The sequence below is a fragment of the Petromyzon marinus genome, chromosome 38, assembly GCF_048934315.1.
Source record: "Petromyzon marinus isolate PM22_M1 ecotype Great Lakes invasive population chromosome 38, UKy_Petmar_22M1.pri1.0, whole genome shotgun sequence".
NCBI classification, from domain to species: Eukaryota; Metazoa; Chordata; class Hyperoartia; order Petromyzontiformes; family Petromyzontidae; genus Petromyzon; species Petromyzon marinus.
In genome coordinates, this window is record NC_133704.1 from 7,824,380 (window position 1) to 7,842,903 (window position 18,524).

At 49.4% G+C, this 18,524-nt stretch overlaps 1 protein-coding gene across 7 annotated transcripts in view; it reads left to right on the forward strand.

The window, feature by feature from the left end:
- ACACA (acetyl-CoA carboxylase alpha) overlaps positions 1–18,524 on the forward strand; it is a 231,114-nt gene that overhangs the window by 184,546 nt on the left and 28,044 nt on the right. For all 7 annotated transcript variants that reach the window (XM_032967726.2, XM_032967729.2, XM_032967724.2 and 4 more), the window contains 2 exons: positions 2,193–2,370; positions 11,200–11,312. In XM_032967726.2, the coding sequence (XP_032823617.2) occupies positions 2,193–2,370; positions 11,200–11,312 (291 nt within the window). The remainder of the gene's footprint in view (positions 1–2,192; positions 2,371–11,199; positions 11,313–18,524) is intronic.

The following is an 18,524-nucleotide window of genomic DNA, read 5'->3' on the forward strand; positions in this document are numbered from 1 at the left end:
TAGTTCATATGCATTAGATTCGATGCTTGCATCATGAAGAGTATAATCGATTTTGGTTATTGAATCAATGAACCGTAACATGCATAATATTCGGTTCACACTCCAGTGCCACCCAGCCAGTCACATTATAAATAATAAATGTCCTTTATCCGACCTCAAGCCTATCTTTCAGCAGTGTCTTGCAATGAACATATTTGGACAATTCCTTAATAAAAATGTTGTCCTCTTCGTAAGCCTGCTCTATTGACCGTAACAACAATTCCCTTTCTTCTCCATTAAGAGACGATAGTTAAAATTGACAGTGTTAACGGTGGGCAAACACCATTAATCGTTTGTCGTTTTCAAATCCGTACGTGTCCCCTTTTAACCAAGCCGTAGGAGTCGACCAGGAGACAGATGTTTCATACACACGCCCCAGCCACTGTGACACTCATCCCACCTCTCTCTGCTCACTTAAAATACTGTTAGATATGCCACGACTTGATTGAACAGTTTTCGCTGTCTGCGATTTGATTGAGTCGAAATGGGCCTTGCGCGAGATGTGATGGTTGTGCATCAGAGTCAATTTTCTCATCAAAGTGGCACCGCAACGCATATCACCTTAAAAAGAAGAACCCCATAAATCTCTTTATCTGCCAAAAAAAATAAAAATCTCGACTGCCAAGGAGACGATGAAACACGATCTTCTGCATTTTTTTTGCGTTACTCGGCACGGCGCTGGGTGCCCGTTTCTGGCTAGGCTTTCGGCTGGCAGTGCCCGGATCATCAAATGCTCATACAAACCCCCCATGACGCCAGGGCTCCCCTCGCTGGCTCATCTGACCACCCATCATGGAGAAAGAGAGAGAGTAAATGAATTCTCCCCTAATGTCCGTCAGCACGCCTTTGGAATGTAATCCATTGACGCTGGGAAGGGACTGCACTGCTGTCTGGCCAATTTGAAGTTTCAAATTTGGCTTTTTTTGTAACGATTGGGCAGGGAGACTGCCACAACTTATTTAGTAGAAATGTTGGCTAAATGTCCTCTGGTCCACCTATTACGAGTGCAGGATGTGAGGCTTCCTTAATCTTCTCTGCAGAAGAAACTCTTTCCTGCTTATTCTTCCTTAGGTTTTGAAACTTGTTTGTGATTGATTCTTCTGAGAAGGTTTTCGCGGTTGTGCTATATAGCTAAGCTAGCTTTACTACCCATCTTCGCCCGGGACTTGGATTCGCCTTTGTCTCCCCATTGGCGATGTTCACACACCACACCAGTTACTCGTTTGAGGCCGAGTCGACCTAGGGTAGGCCCAGGACCGGTTCAAATAATCGTCACCGGTGGTGGTCGTGAGCGGGAATCGAACTCGGGTCGCTGGGTTCGTAGCGCGGCGCGCTAACCACTATACTACAATGCGTTATGCTTCCACATGCGCGGGTCACGTGACAGATTTGACATCACAGCTCACTTGCCGTGCAAAAAATATATGCATTATTGAGCTCCCCCCCCCCCCCAAAAAAAAACAAAAGTGTATTTGTATAATTTTTGCATGGTGTACAGTCTGGAAAAGACCCACATGGCAAATTTCCAGTTTGTTGAATGTCGGGAAGTACGCTAAACATTTTGAACAGACACACATATTCACAACTTTGCCTTTTATATATATGGAGATGGTGTGGTTTCTGGTTGTACCGCGTGTTGTTCGGCATGATATCGAATGTTTTCTCCACGTGCTGGGAGTTTCTTCAGCGACTTATTTATGCTTTATCGATAATAATACAATTATACATGACGTAATATACATGCGGGGGAATTCACTTAGTGATGAGGGAACCGAACTATGAACTCGGCTAGCTGGGTTCGATTTCCAGCCACTATCATATTAGTGGGGAATAATATATCATAACCAATATGGGCCTCCCTTGGGTCGACTCAACTTAAAAATAGTACCTTGTGTCCCATGTACACAGCAGCTTTGAGGAGATGAAGACAATCAAGCAATGTGCTGACCACACCACCCTGACGTGTACTGTGCCGACTTTAATAGATTCCTACTAACAGCACTTGCCTACTCTACTCCATTCTGTAACGGCTACAATATGTATCTTTGTCTTTGTACGCCTGTAAGTTTCCTTCTACGCTAATTTCCTTGCTTGTCGCTCTCTGCCCTGTCCCTCCTGTCCACCACCGCCACCACCACCACCACCTGGTGCAGACATGTACGACCAGATCGTGAAGTTCGGCGCGTACATCGTGGATGGGCTGCGCGAGTACAAGCAGCCTGTGTTCGTGTACATCCCCCCGCATGGAGAGCTCCGGGGCGGCTCTTGGGTCGTCATTGACCCCACCATCAACCCACGCCACATGGAGATGTACGCCGACCGCGAGAGCCGGTACGAACTCCTTTCCCCCCGCTGTCCGTGTTGTCAGTTTCCTCCCCCCCCCCCCACTTCTGTCTGGGTCAGCATCCTGGAAACTATTCCTTCACCCGGCATGCCACATCCAGTATTACTTCTTCATATGGCTGTTATTACTTAGTCAAGTGGTACTCCGGCGCCTTCAGTCTATGAGCAACTACGAAAAAAATATATTGTATGTGCTGTACTGGGTTTGCATCATTCCTGCAGCCATTAAAGGCGCTTGCGTTGATCGCAGTGTTAAATAAAAAAATAATCAACTTCTGAATTGATTTAAGACTCCAAATCGAGACAATTCATGGAATCTGGGGAAAATAATCGTTCCACCTCTAGTAACGATACAACGGTTCATAGATTCAAATGTAAGTTCAAATTTATGAAACAGTACAAAAATATACAACATACAGCGCAAATGAGCTGTTAAAAACAAGACAATAAATATGGATTCGTTCATTTATTTTGGCTAGGCAGTAGAGGGCGCTCATGAAGCTATGCGCTTCCAGCAGCTGCATGGACTGTGCCATTGTTAATCCGACCCTGCCCTCCCGGGGTCACGAACGTGCACGTGTATATGCACCCTTGTTACCACAGCCACCACTGTCAGGGCCACCACCACCGCTACCATCACCATTTCCGTCACCACCTGCGAGGGCAGCTGGGTTTCGGCAATACCCTCACATCTTGGCTCACGGATTTAGCCGATTTAAATGCCAGGTGCTGTGGCGTACGCATGTGATCCAGAACTTTTTTGTGCCAAGGGTCGGTGGGTCATGCAGGATTTGTGAAAGACCCAAACTTTCTGGGTTTTGAGATGGCCAGGAAATAGTATGGTAGCAAATAGGGTGTTTAATCAATCTGTGCAGACCTTATGAGTTTTAGCCCCTCTTATGGCTGTGTTTTCTTTAGTCACATTTCCTTCCACAAGCAAAACACTCCTTAAAGAAGGAACTGACACAATATTAATAGTATTACTCTTGGTATCAGTCTCTGGCCTTATCACCCACTGGTGAAATGGCTGGAGGTCAGCAGGTTTGTGAGGGATGTCAGGGAAGTGATCCAACACCACCAAGATCAACAATTTATAATTTACTTAACCCGGGATATTTTCACTGATTCCTAAGACTCCTTTTTTCTGGAGAGCACCAACGCATGGATTACTTATGTTTTCTGTAAATTATAATAAACTTATTAGCCAAAAAAAGCGTGCGCAAGCTGGAAAAATATAAAAGAGTGATAAGTGTAATTCACCCAAAAGATGAAGGTGGCTTTGGGAGGTCTTCAACCAGCAGTGGATTGACAAAGACTTCTAATGACAACACCCAAATTATGATTTTTAGACAATAAAAGGCACGATTGTGGCCATAATATCAGTCCTCCCCACCATGAAGGGCTGCGTGAGACGAAGGACTGCGTGAGACGTGAAGAGAGGGAGACGATCAACCTCGCTGGGAGCTGTAACGGCAACAACAACAACATTAACAACAACAGCAGCAGTAGTAGAGGCGCGGTTCCACGTGTGCACACGCAAGGACATCGACGTCTCGCTGAGCGTGAGTGGGCCGTCCCTTCAACAACAACACACGGCGTGTGTTGTTGTTGAAGATGGCGGCGGCGTGTCTAGCAGCGTGTGAGTTGTTTTGTGAGTTGTTTTGCGTGAGTGTAAACTGTGCGTGAGAATGTGTGAAAATGTGAGTGAGTGAGAATGAGCTGTGTGTGAGCTGCGTGTGAGTGTGTGTGAGTGAGCCGTGTGTGTGAGTGAGCCGTGTGAGAGTGGCCGTGACGAGAGGGACTTCTGCGTTCGTGTGTGTGATGGTGTGGTGATGTGCACTCTGTGTGTGTGTTGGTGTGGTGATGTGCACTCTTGTGTGTGTGTGTGTGATAGTGTGGTGGTGTGTACTCTGTATGTGTGTGATAGTGTGGTGATGTGCACTCGTGTGTGTGTGTGTGTGATGGTGTACACTCATGTGTGTGTGTGTGTGATGGTGTGGTGATATGCGCTCGTGTGTGTACCAGGCGCAGCCTGAGTGAGGCCTGGTTGGTCGCGCACGTGGCGCAGCCTGAGTGAGGCCTGGTTGATCGTGCACCTGGTGCGGCCTGGGTGGGGCCTGGTTGGCCGTGCACATGACACTGCCTGAGTGAGGCCTAGCTGATCATGCACCTGGCGCAGCCTGAGTGAGGCCTAGCTAGATCGTGCGCCTGGCGCAGCCTGAGTGAGGCCTAGCTAATAGTGCACCTGAAGCAGCGTGAGTGAGGCCTAGTTAATCACCTGAGCGAGGCCTAGGTAATACTGTACATGACACAGCCTGAGTGAGGCCGAGCAAATCGTGCATGTGGCGCAGCCTGAGTGAGGCCGGGCTGATCATGCACCTGGCGCAGCCTGAGTGAGGCCTAGTTAATTGTGCACGTGGCGCAGCCTGAGTGAGGCCTAGCTGATCGTGCACCTGGAGCAGCCTGAGTGAGGCCTAGTTAATTGTGCACGTGGCACGGCCTGAGTGAGGCCTAGGTAGTACTGCACATGCCACAGCCTGAGTGAGGCCTAGTAAATTGTGCACGTGACACTGCCTGAGTGAGGCCTAGCTAATCGTGAACCTGGCGCAGCCTGAGTGAGGCCTAGTAAATCATGCACAAGGCGCAGCCTGAGTGAGGCTTAGTTGGTTATACACGTGGCGCGGCCTGAGTGAGGCCTGGTTGTGCACATGACACTGCCTGGGTGAGGCCTGGCGGATCGTGCACCTGGCGCAGCCGGAGAGAGGCCTGGTTAATCATGCACGAGGCGCAGCCTGAGCGAGGCCTGGTTGACAGTGCACCTGGTGCAGCCTGAGTGAGGCCTAGTAAATTGTGCACCTGGCGCAGACTGAATGAGGCCTGGTTGATCGCGCCCATGGCGCAGCCTGAGTGAGGCCTAGTTAATAGTGCGACGGACCACAAGCTGTGTTCCTGCCAAGGCGGCATTGCCACGGACCCCAAGCTGTGTTCCTGCCAAGGCAAGATTGCCACGGACTCCAAGCTGTGTTCCTGCCAAGGCAACATTGCCACGGACTCCAAGCTGTGTTCCTGCCAAGGCAACATTGCCACGGACTCCAAGCTGTGTTCCTGCCAAGGCAACATTGCCACGGACTCCAAGCTGTGTTCCTGCCAAGGCAACATTGCCACAGACCCCAAGCTGTGTTCCTGCCAAGGCAACATTGCCACGGACTCCAAGCTGTGTTCCTGCCAAGGCAACATTGCCACGGACTCGAACCTGTGTTCCTGCCAAGGCAACATTGCCACGGACTCCAAGCTGTGTTCCTGCCAAGGCAACATTGCCACGGACTCCAAGCTGTGTTCCTGCCAAGGCAACATTGCCACGGACCCCAGGCTGTGTTCCTGCCAAGGCAGCATTGCCACGGACCCCAAGCTGTGTTCCTGCCAAGGCAACATTGCCACGGACCTCAAGCTGTGTTCCTGCCAAGGCAACATTGCGACAGAGCCCAAGCTATGTTCCTGGAAAACTTCACGGAGATCGTCAAGACGGCCAAGGGTTGTGAATGAAGAGTCCCCTGTGTGGGCTTCAGTGGGGCCGTCTGGTCGTGCAGCAGATACACGAGAGGCCAAGAAACGACATTCCAGCCGTGGGCTGAGCTCAAGGAGGGCTAGCTCGAGCACCATCCTGCGGCGGAGAAAGGAGGTGGTGCAAGCGGTTCAGCCGAGCCCACAACAACCAAAAATCTGCTGTCCCTGTCTGGGGTGGGGGGGGGGGCGCTGTTCAACCCTAACACATGGGCGAGAAGCCGTGCATATTTGACGAGTGCGGCAATACGTTTTCTCGCGCTCGGCCTACAAGTATATATTTTTTTTCGCTTGTGTGTTAATCTGTGTTTACCCCGGATATTTTAGAGATGGCAATTCTCCTGCTGTGTATCCTACTGCTGTCCCTCCCGGCCATATCTAGTGCCACACTCAACTCTACAAACAGCTACCCTCGTTACTTTGCGTACATATTTGTTGCTCGATTTGCCACTACATCTGCTAATGAAACAGTTCATAGACACTTTTACACTCCATCATTGTATCCTTTTAAACCCTATCTTTGTCCCATTACTTCACCAACACTCCTTCCAAACTTCATTCTGCTCTTAAAAATAACACCATCTGCGAGCTACTGCTATTCGTCCAAGGTTCGCCGCTCTTCATCCTTTCACAGAAAATACTTGTGCAAACTATTAATTCTACTTTTTTATTTCTGGGTGGTATTGAGCTTCATCCTGGCCCAAATGAAAATAACTCGTATAATCCTGTAGATTTTTGTGGCAGGAAAGGTGTTGGTGTTCTACATGTCAACATCAGAAGGCTTGTGATTAAATTAAGTCAACTAAAACTAGATGTGGCAAATCTTGACCCGGACATTTTTTGCCTAACAGAAACATTTCTCACTCCTGCCGTCAATGACTTGCAGATTGCGATTGACAACTACAACCTTTTTCGGCTTGACCGAGGATCTAAAGGAGGTGGAATTGCCATCTATGTTCATAATACTATTGCATGTTCACTAACTCACTCCTTGTTTAGAAAATGTTGCTTTGAAGGTCTGGCTCTCGGAATAATTTTCCCAAATAATCAACAGATATTGGTAGTGTGCTGCTTTCGACCGCCTAGTGGGAAGGATGTTGAAGCTGCATCTGCACTGAGAGCTTTTTGGGGGCCTCCCTAAAGGTGAAATAGTTTAGTGGGTGATCTAAATTGGAATTGGCTAAACCCACTAGCCGTGGCCACAAATTTTGCAGATGAATTTAATCTGTTTCAATTAATAAATGTCCCCACAAGACCCAACCTAAAAATTCCGGGACAGTCATCTCTGCTTGATGTCATATTGACACATGCCCCTCACAATTTCACACTGACTGGTGTTCTGGGTAATAACCTTAGTGATCACTCCTTCATTTTTGGGGTGAGATCATCAGCCAGATCCAAAGCCCCCCCTAAATTGGTTGAAAAGCACTCTATGAGACACTTCAGCACTCAGGCATTTACTAATGATGTGCTTCATTCGGATATTGACAAGATCTGTGATATCCCCAACCTTACTATGGCTTGGGAGACCTTCAGGTACACGTTTCTCCAAATTCTTAACAGATTTAAAACTAAAGGCAACCGCCCACCATGGTTTGATCCTTTGATTACAAAGCTCATGAAAACTAGGGACAAGGCTTGGGCGTGTGCTCAGAAAAGTAATTTGGTCAATGACTGGCTAGAATACAGGATTTTAAGGAATAGATGCGTCAAAAACATACTGCATGCAAAAAATGCCTACTTTTCCTCCACTCTCCTGGAATCATATGGAAATGCCAGGATTTTTTGGAAAACAATCAAATGTATTGAAAAGGCATCCAAAATAGACAATCTGCCCGTTGAGCTTAACCGAAATGGGGAATATTTTTCAGATCCCAAAAAAATAGTTGATAATTTTAACCTTCATTTTTCTGAAGCTGGTAATCTTTTTGATAATGTATTGGGAGTCACCCACTGCTCATGCATATTCCTACACCCCTGTCCAAACATCAAACGAATTTAGTTTCCAACCAATCCAACCTGTTCATCAAAGAAGCATCAGTTCCTCTAGAATGGAAACATTCCTATGTCCGTCCATTTCACAAAGGGGGCCCTAAAGATGATCCAAATAACTACCGACCTATCTCAATTTTGTCCCCGTTGATGAAAATGTTTTAAAAATTATTGACCTACCAAATTAGCAGTTTCCTGTCCACCAACAATCTACGACATCTAAAACAATCTGGGTTCCGAAAAAAATACAGCACCACATCTGCTGCATTAGACTCTGAATCACATTTACAGTAGCCTTGATAATAAGCAGTACTGTGCCTGTCTTTTTCTAGACCTGTCCAAAGCTTTTGATACAGTAGACCACAACACCCTGCTTTGTAAACTAAGCTGCCTCGGTTTTTCCGAAAACGCAGTAAAATGGTTACAAAATTACCTCTTTTCTCACACCCAAACTGTATTCACATATGGTTGGAGGTCAAACAGTGTTAAGATAACAAAAGGGGTTCCACAGGGTTCCTTCCTCGGCCCCCTTTTGTTCTCGTTTTATGTCAATGACTTGGACACTGACCTGGGTCATTCCAGGGTAAATCTTTTTGCAAATGACACGATACTGATTACTGCTGGCCACTATCCAGGTGACGTGATAGCTAAGCTTCAGGGTGATTTCAACAAACTACAACATCAGCTAGTTGCTCTTAAACTAGTCCTGAATACCTCCAAAACCAAGGTGCTATGCTTCTCACCAGGACTAAAGGAGGAAGTTATTTTTCCCCAATTACATTCCTTAAATAATTATCAAATAGAGCAAGTCAATATTTATATGTGTCTTGGGGTCATCCTGGATTCAAAACTTAATTTTGAAGATGACATTGATTATATTGGTAAAGAGACAAAAATAAAAATTGGTTTTCTGTATCGACACAAGCACTGCTTCCCCCCAATGTTCTGTTTGGAATTGATAAAAGCTACCATACTGCCTCTACTTGACTACTGTGACATCGTGTATAAATCAGCCCCAAGTACTGTACTGAAGAAGCTTGATTCCATCTATCACTCGGCCTTAAGATTTACATTGAACTGCCCATATAGGACTCATCGCTGTGATCTCTACATTGGGTCAAACGTAACATCTCTTAATGTTCGACGGCTTGTGCACCAGATCTTATTTATTCACGATGTTCTTACAAAAAAATCCGCAGACTACTTGCTGGATCTCCTCTCTGTTTCAAAGAACAAATTTGACCTCAGGTCTTCGCTCATTTACCAGCTTCACATTCCCTATTGCCGTACGAAAACTGGAGGAAGGGCCTTTGCTATTGATACCCCCAGGGTCTGGAATGCTATTGCCAATAAACTGCAACTTGAATCGCTACCAATGAGATCTTCTCTCAAAACTTCTCTAGAGGAGTTGTACACCCCTAGCTGCCACTGCTATTCATTGGCGTAAAATAAAATGTTTCGCTCCGGATGACGCTGCAAAGTATTATCTTTATTTTGATTTAGCGTGCTGATCTTAAAGGTGCATTGAAAAAATTGATACTCTGACTGATGCTTCTGTTGTTTTGGAGTAACTCATGCAGCCAGCTATGGCTCTAGGATTTTGGTGTTACATGTTATTTATGTAGTTTATTGTAAAAATTCGGTCACAGTCGATATGATCACTGTTACGTTGCAATTATGGCTTTATTTTTTGTTGATTTCGAAAAGTTTTTTGGTTTGGACATGTTTGTTTTGTTGTAGTACGGAGTTAGACTGATGGCCTTAATCTAAGTTTTCTTGTGGTTGTTGTTTGACTTGCATCCCACTGGGATTTTTTGCACATAGCGTTGGTGTACGGTGCTTTTTTCAGGAATATTTTGCTGTTTTTTTCATGGATTTTCTGCTTGCATAGTCATATAGTCACTTTAAGATGTTTTCTTGTTCGTGTTTTTTGTTTTTTTGTTTGTTGTGGTTGCACCCGATTCAAGAGCCAAATGGCTCACAGGGATATACCAAAATAAATTAAATAAACAAAAAAACTAAACTAAAAAACTGAATGTCTTGCGGATACACGTGACGTCACCATTACTGCGCACAGCCTTAATTTAGACGGCCAACTCAAGAGTCACATTTGTGACCAGGCACCGTTGAATTTGTTTTTGGGAGTTTTGAGCACGGGTGAGCAGCGTGCAGCGGTAAATGTTGCTTCACCTCGTCGGCCTCCAGGTGTACATTTCTTCCAGTTTGCGTTTAATTTTAATTGCGAGCGATGTCAAAGGGGCCATAACTCTAAATATACGCCGTACAGTTTGATACACGATATATGCATTGTTTGTGTTTTTTTCCCATTTGAGACCCATGCATACTTAATCATGACATTGACAGCATGTGCATAGGCAATGTGTCTGCCTATTTACTTATGCATGTATTTATATTACGGGTGCTTGTACACTCAAGCCTGCTTGCTCGTGTGTGTCTGCGCCTGTTGGTGTGTGTGTGTAATTGTGAGCGTGCTTATGCGTATGCATGTGTGTTCTTGGCTGTGTGGGTGGATGTCATTGGGGTGTGTGAGTGAGTGAGTGTGGGCTACTTTTTTATTATGGGGCTGTGTGTATGTCAATTTGCATGAGTTAGTGTGTGTGTGGGGAGTGGTAGCGAAGTGGTTAGTGCACTGCACCATGAGCCCGGCAACCCGAGTTCGAATTCTGCTCATGACCAGCGTTAGTGACGATTATCTGAACCGGTCCTGAGCCTCATCTAGGTCGACTGAGCCTCAAATGAGTATATGACTCAGTTGTAAACATCCGCACCAGTGAGATAAAGCAGCCGGTCGTGGTGCTAGCCACATCACCCCCTCGTGCACTGTGTTGACTTTCATAGGTGTTCGCTAACAGCACTTACTTTAACAGCCTGTTAAGACTATACAGGACAAGGTTTTTGTCTCTGTTGTGTATCAGTCCACGTGTATTCCGATATGTATACGTGCATTTGCTTGTGCATGCATATCCGTGTGTATGCTTGTCGACTCAGCCTGAAATGAGTACCTGGTACAGTGTGTAAAGATCGCCACTGGGGAGACAAAGGCGGTCGGGCATGGTGCTAGTTACCCACCCCCATGTGTACTGTGCCGGCCTTCATAGGTGATCGCTAACAGCACTTGCCCCAACAGTCTATTAATACAATACAGGCGATTTTTTTTCTTCCGTTTTATGCTTGTGTATGTGGCTGCACGTGTATGCCTATTCGTGTTGTACATGTTTGCCTCGCTGTGTGTGTGTGGGGCAGGGGTGGAGTTTTGGAGGCTGAGGGTACTGTGGAGATTAAGTTCCGCAAGAAGGACCTGGTGAAGACCATGCGCCGGGTGGACACGACCTACTCGTGTCTCGTTGAGCGGCTGGGTGAGTCTCCCGTTCAACCCTCAACAACAAAGACAAAGATCCCCGTGTAGCTGTACAGACTGTTGGGGGAAGTGCTGTTAGTCTGATTTTCCTCCCAAATGCTAAATCAACACTCAGAAAGGCATTGGAGGATTGAAAGTCAAAGAAAAGCTGAAAAGTGTGCAAAGAAGCACCTGAAACGATGCTGCTCAGAATTACCCACGGTTCTGGGAACATACACAAATCAGACATCATATTGACCATTAATAAAAGTAAGCCTGCCATTGAGGATGGCAATGACATGGTGAGACTTTCATCCAGCAGTGGATAGACAATAGCTGATCATCATACCTGCTGTTTCGTGGATAAAATTATGGTGAGTATGGAATTGTCCAAAGATCCGAGGTATAGGCCTCAGTGTGACATGATGGCCAGGCTATAATGTTTATTCACCTATGTGTCTTGTTCTTTGTATGTATTCAGATTTTTTTCACAAGTAGAAACTGTGAAATGCAGTTGTCAGTAGCGCTCTGACGCATGAAGAATTCACAAACACATATAGAGATACTAAAATGTTAGCAGAGGAAAGTGCAAATCGCAGGGTGCGACGGGATGTTCATCATGCGACGGGATGTGCATCATGCGACGCAGTCACTGTAGCAGTGACACACTCACATCAGCAGCAGTAATGTGCTCACAGCAGCAGCAATAAAATGCTCTGAGCAGTGACACACTCACATCAGTGACATGCATGCATCAGCGATTCTGCTGCAGAGACATCAGTGTGTTATCAGTGACACGCTTGTATCGATCGTGCGTTTACATCAGGATAATTTCGTCATCGAATCGCTCATGTCGGTGGCACACTGCGGTTACACACTCGTGTCAGTGACATGTCATCGTCGACACTTGCACATTGATGCTTACAATCAGTTACATGCTTACGACAGCGAAATGCAAAAATAATTGACACGCGCGCATCAGTGACACTCCCGTCAGCGATACGGTCACCTCTACGAATCACTGAATATCGGTTACACATCACTGATACACTCACATTAGTAACACACTCGCAACGGTGACACAGTGACATTTTAGCATCACTGACACTTGTACCATTGAATCACTCACTTGAGTGACATGCACGAATGACGCACCACCCTTTAGCAATCGTTGACACACTCACATCAATGGCACACTCACATCAGCTACTCGTGCCCATTGGTGATTTTCTCACATCATTGATACACTCCGATAATTAACACACTCCCATCATTGAACACGATTTCATAATTTAACACACTCCCATCAGCGACATAGTCACGTCATGCTTGACACACACTCACATCATTGACACACTCGCACCTAACGACTCGCTCACCACTGCCGGAGGGAGTGTGTTATTCAAATCCAGACAGCTCGGGGGGGTTGGGGGGGGGGCGCCCCCTCATCCCCTCATCCCCTCATTCCCACAAAGGCGTGGGACCGCGGGTGGCGCGTTCCGTACAGTTGTTCCCACAGTCCCCGGGAGTAATTCCACGCCATTCCCCACCGTCCTCCGGGAGCACTCTACATCTGCCCTACATCTATCCCGCCGTCCCTCAGGAGCGATATGCCTCTAATCTCTGGGCTCGGCTAGTAATCCTGCGGGTAGCCAAAGCTGGCTGATAACAAACATTTGGGAGCGAGTGGCTGCTTAGAGATAACCAGCCATGGCCAAAAGAGAGAGAGAGAGCACGCGAGAGACGGAGAAAATAAAAAAAGCAAACGCTCGCACGTACACACACATACACGCTCACGTGAAAAGAATAAGAAAAAAAACATCAAATCCATCTGTGCCGAGCTGTTACCTAAGCGTTCCATATTCATTGCCTTCACCCAGTGTGTGGGGGGTGGAGGGGTGCAAGGACAAATTTTCAGCCGGGCTTTTGTTTTGGGGCAGGGAAGGGGATTGTGTGTCAGGGCTTATAAGACCTTAGCCAGCGCAAACGGGAAAGAGATGGAAAAGGGAGCTTGCTTGCTTGCCTCGCTCTCAGGGGAGATGCACGCCACTTCGAAGGGTGGGAGAGTAGGGCACGGGTGGGGCGGGGGGAGGGGCTGTAAGATGCAGTGAGGGAGACACGCGCTTGTCGCTGGAAGTAGGAGGAGGATGAGGAGGAGGAGGAAGAGGTCAGATTTTCGGACTGACCGCGATCAGCAGGATGAGGAGAGCAGTGTCATGCTTCAGGAAACAATCGCTTATGGCAATGAGTTGAATGCTGGTTTATGCCGGACGTGTTGTTGGGGGGCCACGTCAGAGGTTTCTTGGCCTGTGGGGGGCACGACTGAGAAGTTGGGCGGGGGGGGGGGTAGGCAGCAGCGGCTGTGAGCAGGCTTGTTTGAAATAAGAAGGTGGGGCGTGCCGCAGAGCGTGGCTCCACGGGAGGGGTGGTGTGGGAGCTGTGTGCTGGGGGGGGGGGGGCGGGGGACGGTGTGTGCGATGGAGGCGTTTGGTAGCCATAAGCCGTGTCGCGGGGGACCAGAGAGACGAGGCGTCAAATTATCGCCAGGCTTGCAGGAACACGCGCGCGCACCCGGGTTTTATCATGCAAACGAAGGGATTGTGCGCAGGGGTGCGAGGATTTTCATTCTGCCGCCGCCGCCACGCGGCGCGTGCCGGCGTGCGCTGAAACTGGGCTGAGGGGGGAGAGAGCCAGAGAGATGGGAGAGGAGAGAGAAATGGGAGAGAGCGTTTCGGAAAATGAGAGACAAAACGAGAGAGCTATGGAGTTTGGGATAGGAGGGAGAAGCAATGAGATGTAGAGTGAGCGGATGAGAGAAGAGAGAGAGTGGGCCCATGTGTATTTGTCAGCCCGTGTGGGGTCGCCCACTACACGTGCGACGCGTAGTACAGCGTCGCACTCTTGTGTTGCGTTTATTCATTATAAAGAAGCACACTGGATGACAATGATAATAATAATAATCTACAGCCCTTTGTCAATTCATGGCTGGATGAAGGTTTCTCCCATGCCATGTTGGTCATTAAACTTTTTTGACCATACTTCACTATGCTGGTCAGTGCATGTTGGTGAAGAGGGTGGCTTGCACTGGTTCACTCACCACTGTAAATTATTGCTTGATGTTGCTGCGTGAATGGTGCAGCAATGCATCACTTCATGAACAATGATTGTATGTTTTGGAAATTGTGTATATTGTATGTAATGAATTAATGTCACCCCTGGCGCAATTAGAGGTGCTACCATGTGATACAATGTTAAATAAAGAGTCGGATTTTGAATCGGAATACGATCTTGAAATGTAATAATTAATACACCAGGATAGGAACAGTTTTACTTTGATCATAATCGTGAGCCATGGTATATCAAGGATTGGATGAAGGCCTCCCCACTTTGTCTCCACTCCTCACGGTCCTGCGATCTCACAATCCTTCTAACTCCTGCACATGAACTGCTCTTATCATTCCATTTCCACAGTGGTCGTGCTCTCGTGTGCAGTCTATATACAGTGAGGGAAAAAAGTATTTGATCCCCTGCTGATTTTGTAAGTTTGCCCACTGACAAACAATTGATCAGTCTATAATTTAATGGTAGGTTTATTTGAACAGTTAGAGACAGAATAACAACAACAAAATCTAGAAAAACGCATGTCAAAAATGTGATAAATTGATTTGCATTTTAATGAGGGAAATACGTATTTGATCCCCTCTCAATCATAACGATTTCTAGCTCCCAGGTGTCTTTTATACAGGTAACGAGCTGAGATTAGGAGCACACTCTTAAAGGGAATGCTCCTAATCTCAGCTTGTTACCTGTGTTGCGGCGCAATCCACGACTCCGAAGCAGGTTGCGGTTAGGGGCTCACGCCACGTTTATTAAGGGCTTACGCCAAAGTGTGTTAGGGGCTTACGCCAAAGTGTGTTAGGGGCTTACGCCAACCCATCCCCCTAGCCGATAACTCCCCAGGGGACAGGGGTACCAGAATCCCTACAACCCCAACCTCGGCTGGTCGGACGGAGTAGCCTCCCCTAGCCTCGGGTGAGGATCAGCTCCCCTGAGTCCCCACTCCTACCCCTGACGACCCCTGTTACATCCCGGGTCCCCCTTTAAATACCCCCCTGGGGCATGACGTCACCATCCACCCAGGGTCCGCCTGACGTCACGTTCTGTGACGCCACTCTCCGAGGGCGAGCGTGACGTGACGTCACCCACTACTCCCCCCCCCGTGAAAAAAACAGCCGACCCGGCTGCAATCATCATGAGAGTGGGGAAACACGCGCGCCCACTAGAACCCCACAACATTAGGGCAGCACGGCACATGACAAAGTCAGGACAGGGCACCCCCCGGACCATGGAAAGAGGCCACGAGGGTTGGAAACAGAGAAGCCGGCCCGCCCCTGGCCGTCAGTGGATACGCCGGCCCCTCGAGCGTGTGTGAGCCGCCGGCCCATCCGCTGGTGTAGGCGCACCTGGCGGCGCCGTCGGTGGGGGCACCAGCGACGAATCCGCGGGCAGGCCGCTACTCCGTGCGGCCTTGGCCGTCGGAACAGGCGGATCGCCCGCCGGACCCAGGTCCGTAGCAGGCACCCCCCCCCGTACGGCCCGACACCGCCGGCTTCACCTGCGGGGGCTCTGCGGGCGCACACACGGGCAGGGCAATGCCCTCGTCTTCAGAACCCACCCGGCCCGGCTTGTCGTACGCATCAATTGGCGGCCGCTCCAGAAGTGGGGATGAACCCGGGAGGCTCGGCAGTACAACCCGCTTGAGCCTAGACAGGTGAACGATCCACCGGCGGCGACCCAACCTAATACGCACACACTGTGGCCGACGAACCTCCACCACCTCGACTGGACCCTGCCAAGGGCGATGCAACTTTGGGGACGTGCCAACAGGCACTTGGGGGCAGTGCAGCCATGCCAACTGGCCCCTTTCCCACGGAAGGCCAGCAGCCTGATGTTTGGACAGGCGCTTGGTAGCTGCCTGCTGGCTGGTCGAATTTTCCATCGCCGCTTGCCGCGCCTCGCGGTGCCGATCGAGCGCGACCCTCTTAGGCGCAGGGACAGGAGAGCCCTTCTTGGGAAGCCCCAGGTCCAACTGGACATGCATCGGGGGCTCGGGTTCCGTCCCGTATATGAGATAAAATTGGGAGAACCCCGTCGAGGCATGAGGAGCCAACCTGTACGCGGCCAGCACCCCCGGGATGAACAGGTCCCAGTCCGATTGGGACGCGCTCACGTGATGGCACAGCATAGAAGTAAGCGTACGGTTCAGTCGCTCCAACATCCCGTCGGACTAGGGGTGGTAGGGCGAGGTGCGGACCTTCTTCGTCTCAAGGAGATCACAGACCTCCTTGGGACGAAGGAGAAGAAGAGCTGTTCTGGCGCCCCGAACGAATGCCTCAGTGATGGACGAGGCCGCTGGTCCACCAGAGGCCACGCCATAGGCAAACGCGTGAGGTACTCCACCCCCACCAAGAGGTACCTGTGGCCCCGTTGGGATGCAGGGAATGGCCCCAAAATGTCGAGTGCCACAAGCTCATTCACACGAGAAACCCGGATGGACTGCAGCGGGGCCCGATTTTGACCCACTGGGGCCTTCTTCCACGCGCAGTCGTGACAACCTTTCAAAATATGGGTCACATCATCCTCCACCCCCGGCCAATAGTAGTCCCATTTAAGGGTTAACAAGATCTTATGGTAGCCGAGGTGCATACATTTCTCGTGAGTAGCCCTGGTCAACTTACCTCGCAAGCCAATGGGCACAACCATGCAATAGCGTTCCAACTGGGCATCCCAACGCATGAGGAGGCTGTCATGTACGGCGATCACCGGGGCAGCCAACGGAGCGGAGCTCCGGGCCTTCAAGTCCACACGGCATCGCAGCCTCAGCAGAGAGGAATCCTCCATCTGCAACTTAGACCATACCTCCCAGGGGAGCCCCAGACCGAAATCCACAGGCAATACCACACCCGGAGGGGGCGCTGGTTCGGCTGATGCGACCAACTGGGCCGTGGTGTCCACTGGGGCCTTACAGCGGCTGGAACCCAGGGCACAAGCGCACCCGCTGTCCAGAGGCAGCCTGGAAACGCCATTCGCATTCCCATGCCGAGTCCCCTTCCTATGGATGACATCGAAGGGGTACTCCTGGAGCACCTCGAGCCAGCGGGACATCTGGCCCGAGGGTTGGTCAATCCGCAGGGAATACTGGAGGGCCGCATGGTCAGTCCGGACGGTGAACCGGCGACCATACAAATACGGCCGGTAGAGCTGGACAAAAAAACAATAGCCAGCAGCTCCCTCCTGGTCACGCAATACCGCTGCACAGTGGGAGACAGTACCCGGCTGCCGTAGGCCACCACGCTTTCAACCCCATCGATCACCTGGGCGAGAACAGCCCCAATGCCCGTGTCACTGGCATCGGTGTCGAGGAGGAACGGCCTAGAGAAATCTGGGTACCCCAAAGGTGGCGCACCCGCCAAGGCCCTCCGAAGCGCCCCGAAAGCAGCCTCCTCCTCCGTCCCCCAGCGAAATTTCTGACCCTTGGCGGAGAGAGCATGCAGTGGTTTCGCAATAGTCGCAAAATCGTGGACGAACCGGCGATAATACGATGCGAAGCCAACAAAAGTACGCACCTCAGCGACAGATGTGGAAGTCGGCCACGTCCGAACACAAGCAGTCGTTTCCGGATCCGTGGCCACACCTGACGCACTCACAATGTGTCCCAAATACTTCACCGATGGCTGCAACAAATTACACTTCTGGGGTTTGAACTTCAAGCCCACGGCGCGCATCTTGGCGAACCCTGCCTCCAGACGAAGCAAGTGCTCGTCAAATGTGCGACCAAAAACAATCACGTCGTCCAAGTAGATTAGACAAGATTCCCACTGCAGCCCCGCCAAGACCATCTCCATGAGATGCTGGAAGGTGGCTGGGGCCGAATGAAGACCCATAGGAAGCCAATTGAATTTGAACAACCCCTGGGGAGTGCGGAACGCAGTCTTAGGTCTGGAGGCATCGTCAAGCGGCAACTGCCAGAAGCCCGAGAGCAAATCTAGGGTCGAAAAGAACCGCGCACCCGAGAGAGCGTCGAGGGAATCATCCATGCGAGGCAATGGATGTGCATCAGCCACCGAGATCTTGTTCAATTTACAGAAGTCGATGCAGAAACGGAGACTCCCATCCCGTTTCTTGACCAGCACAATGGGGGCACCCCATGGGCTGGTGGATGGAGAGATGA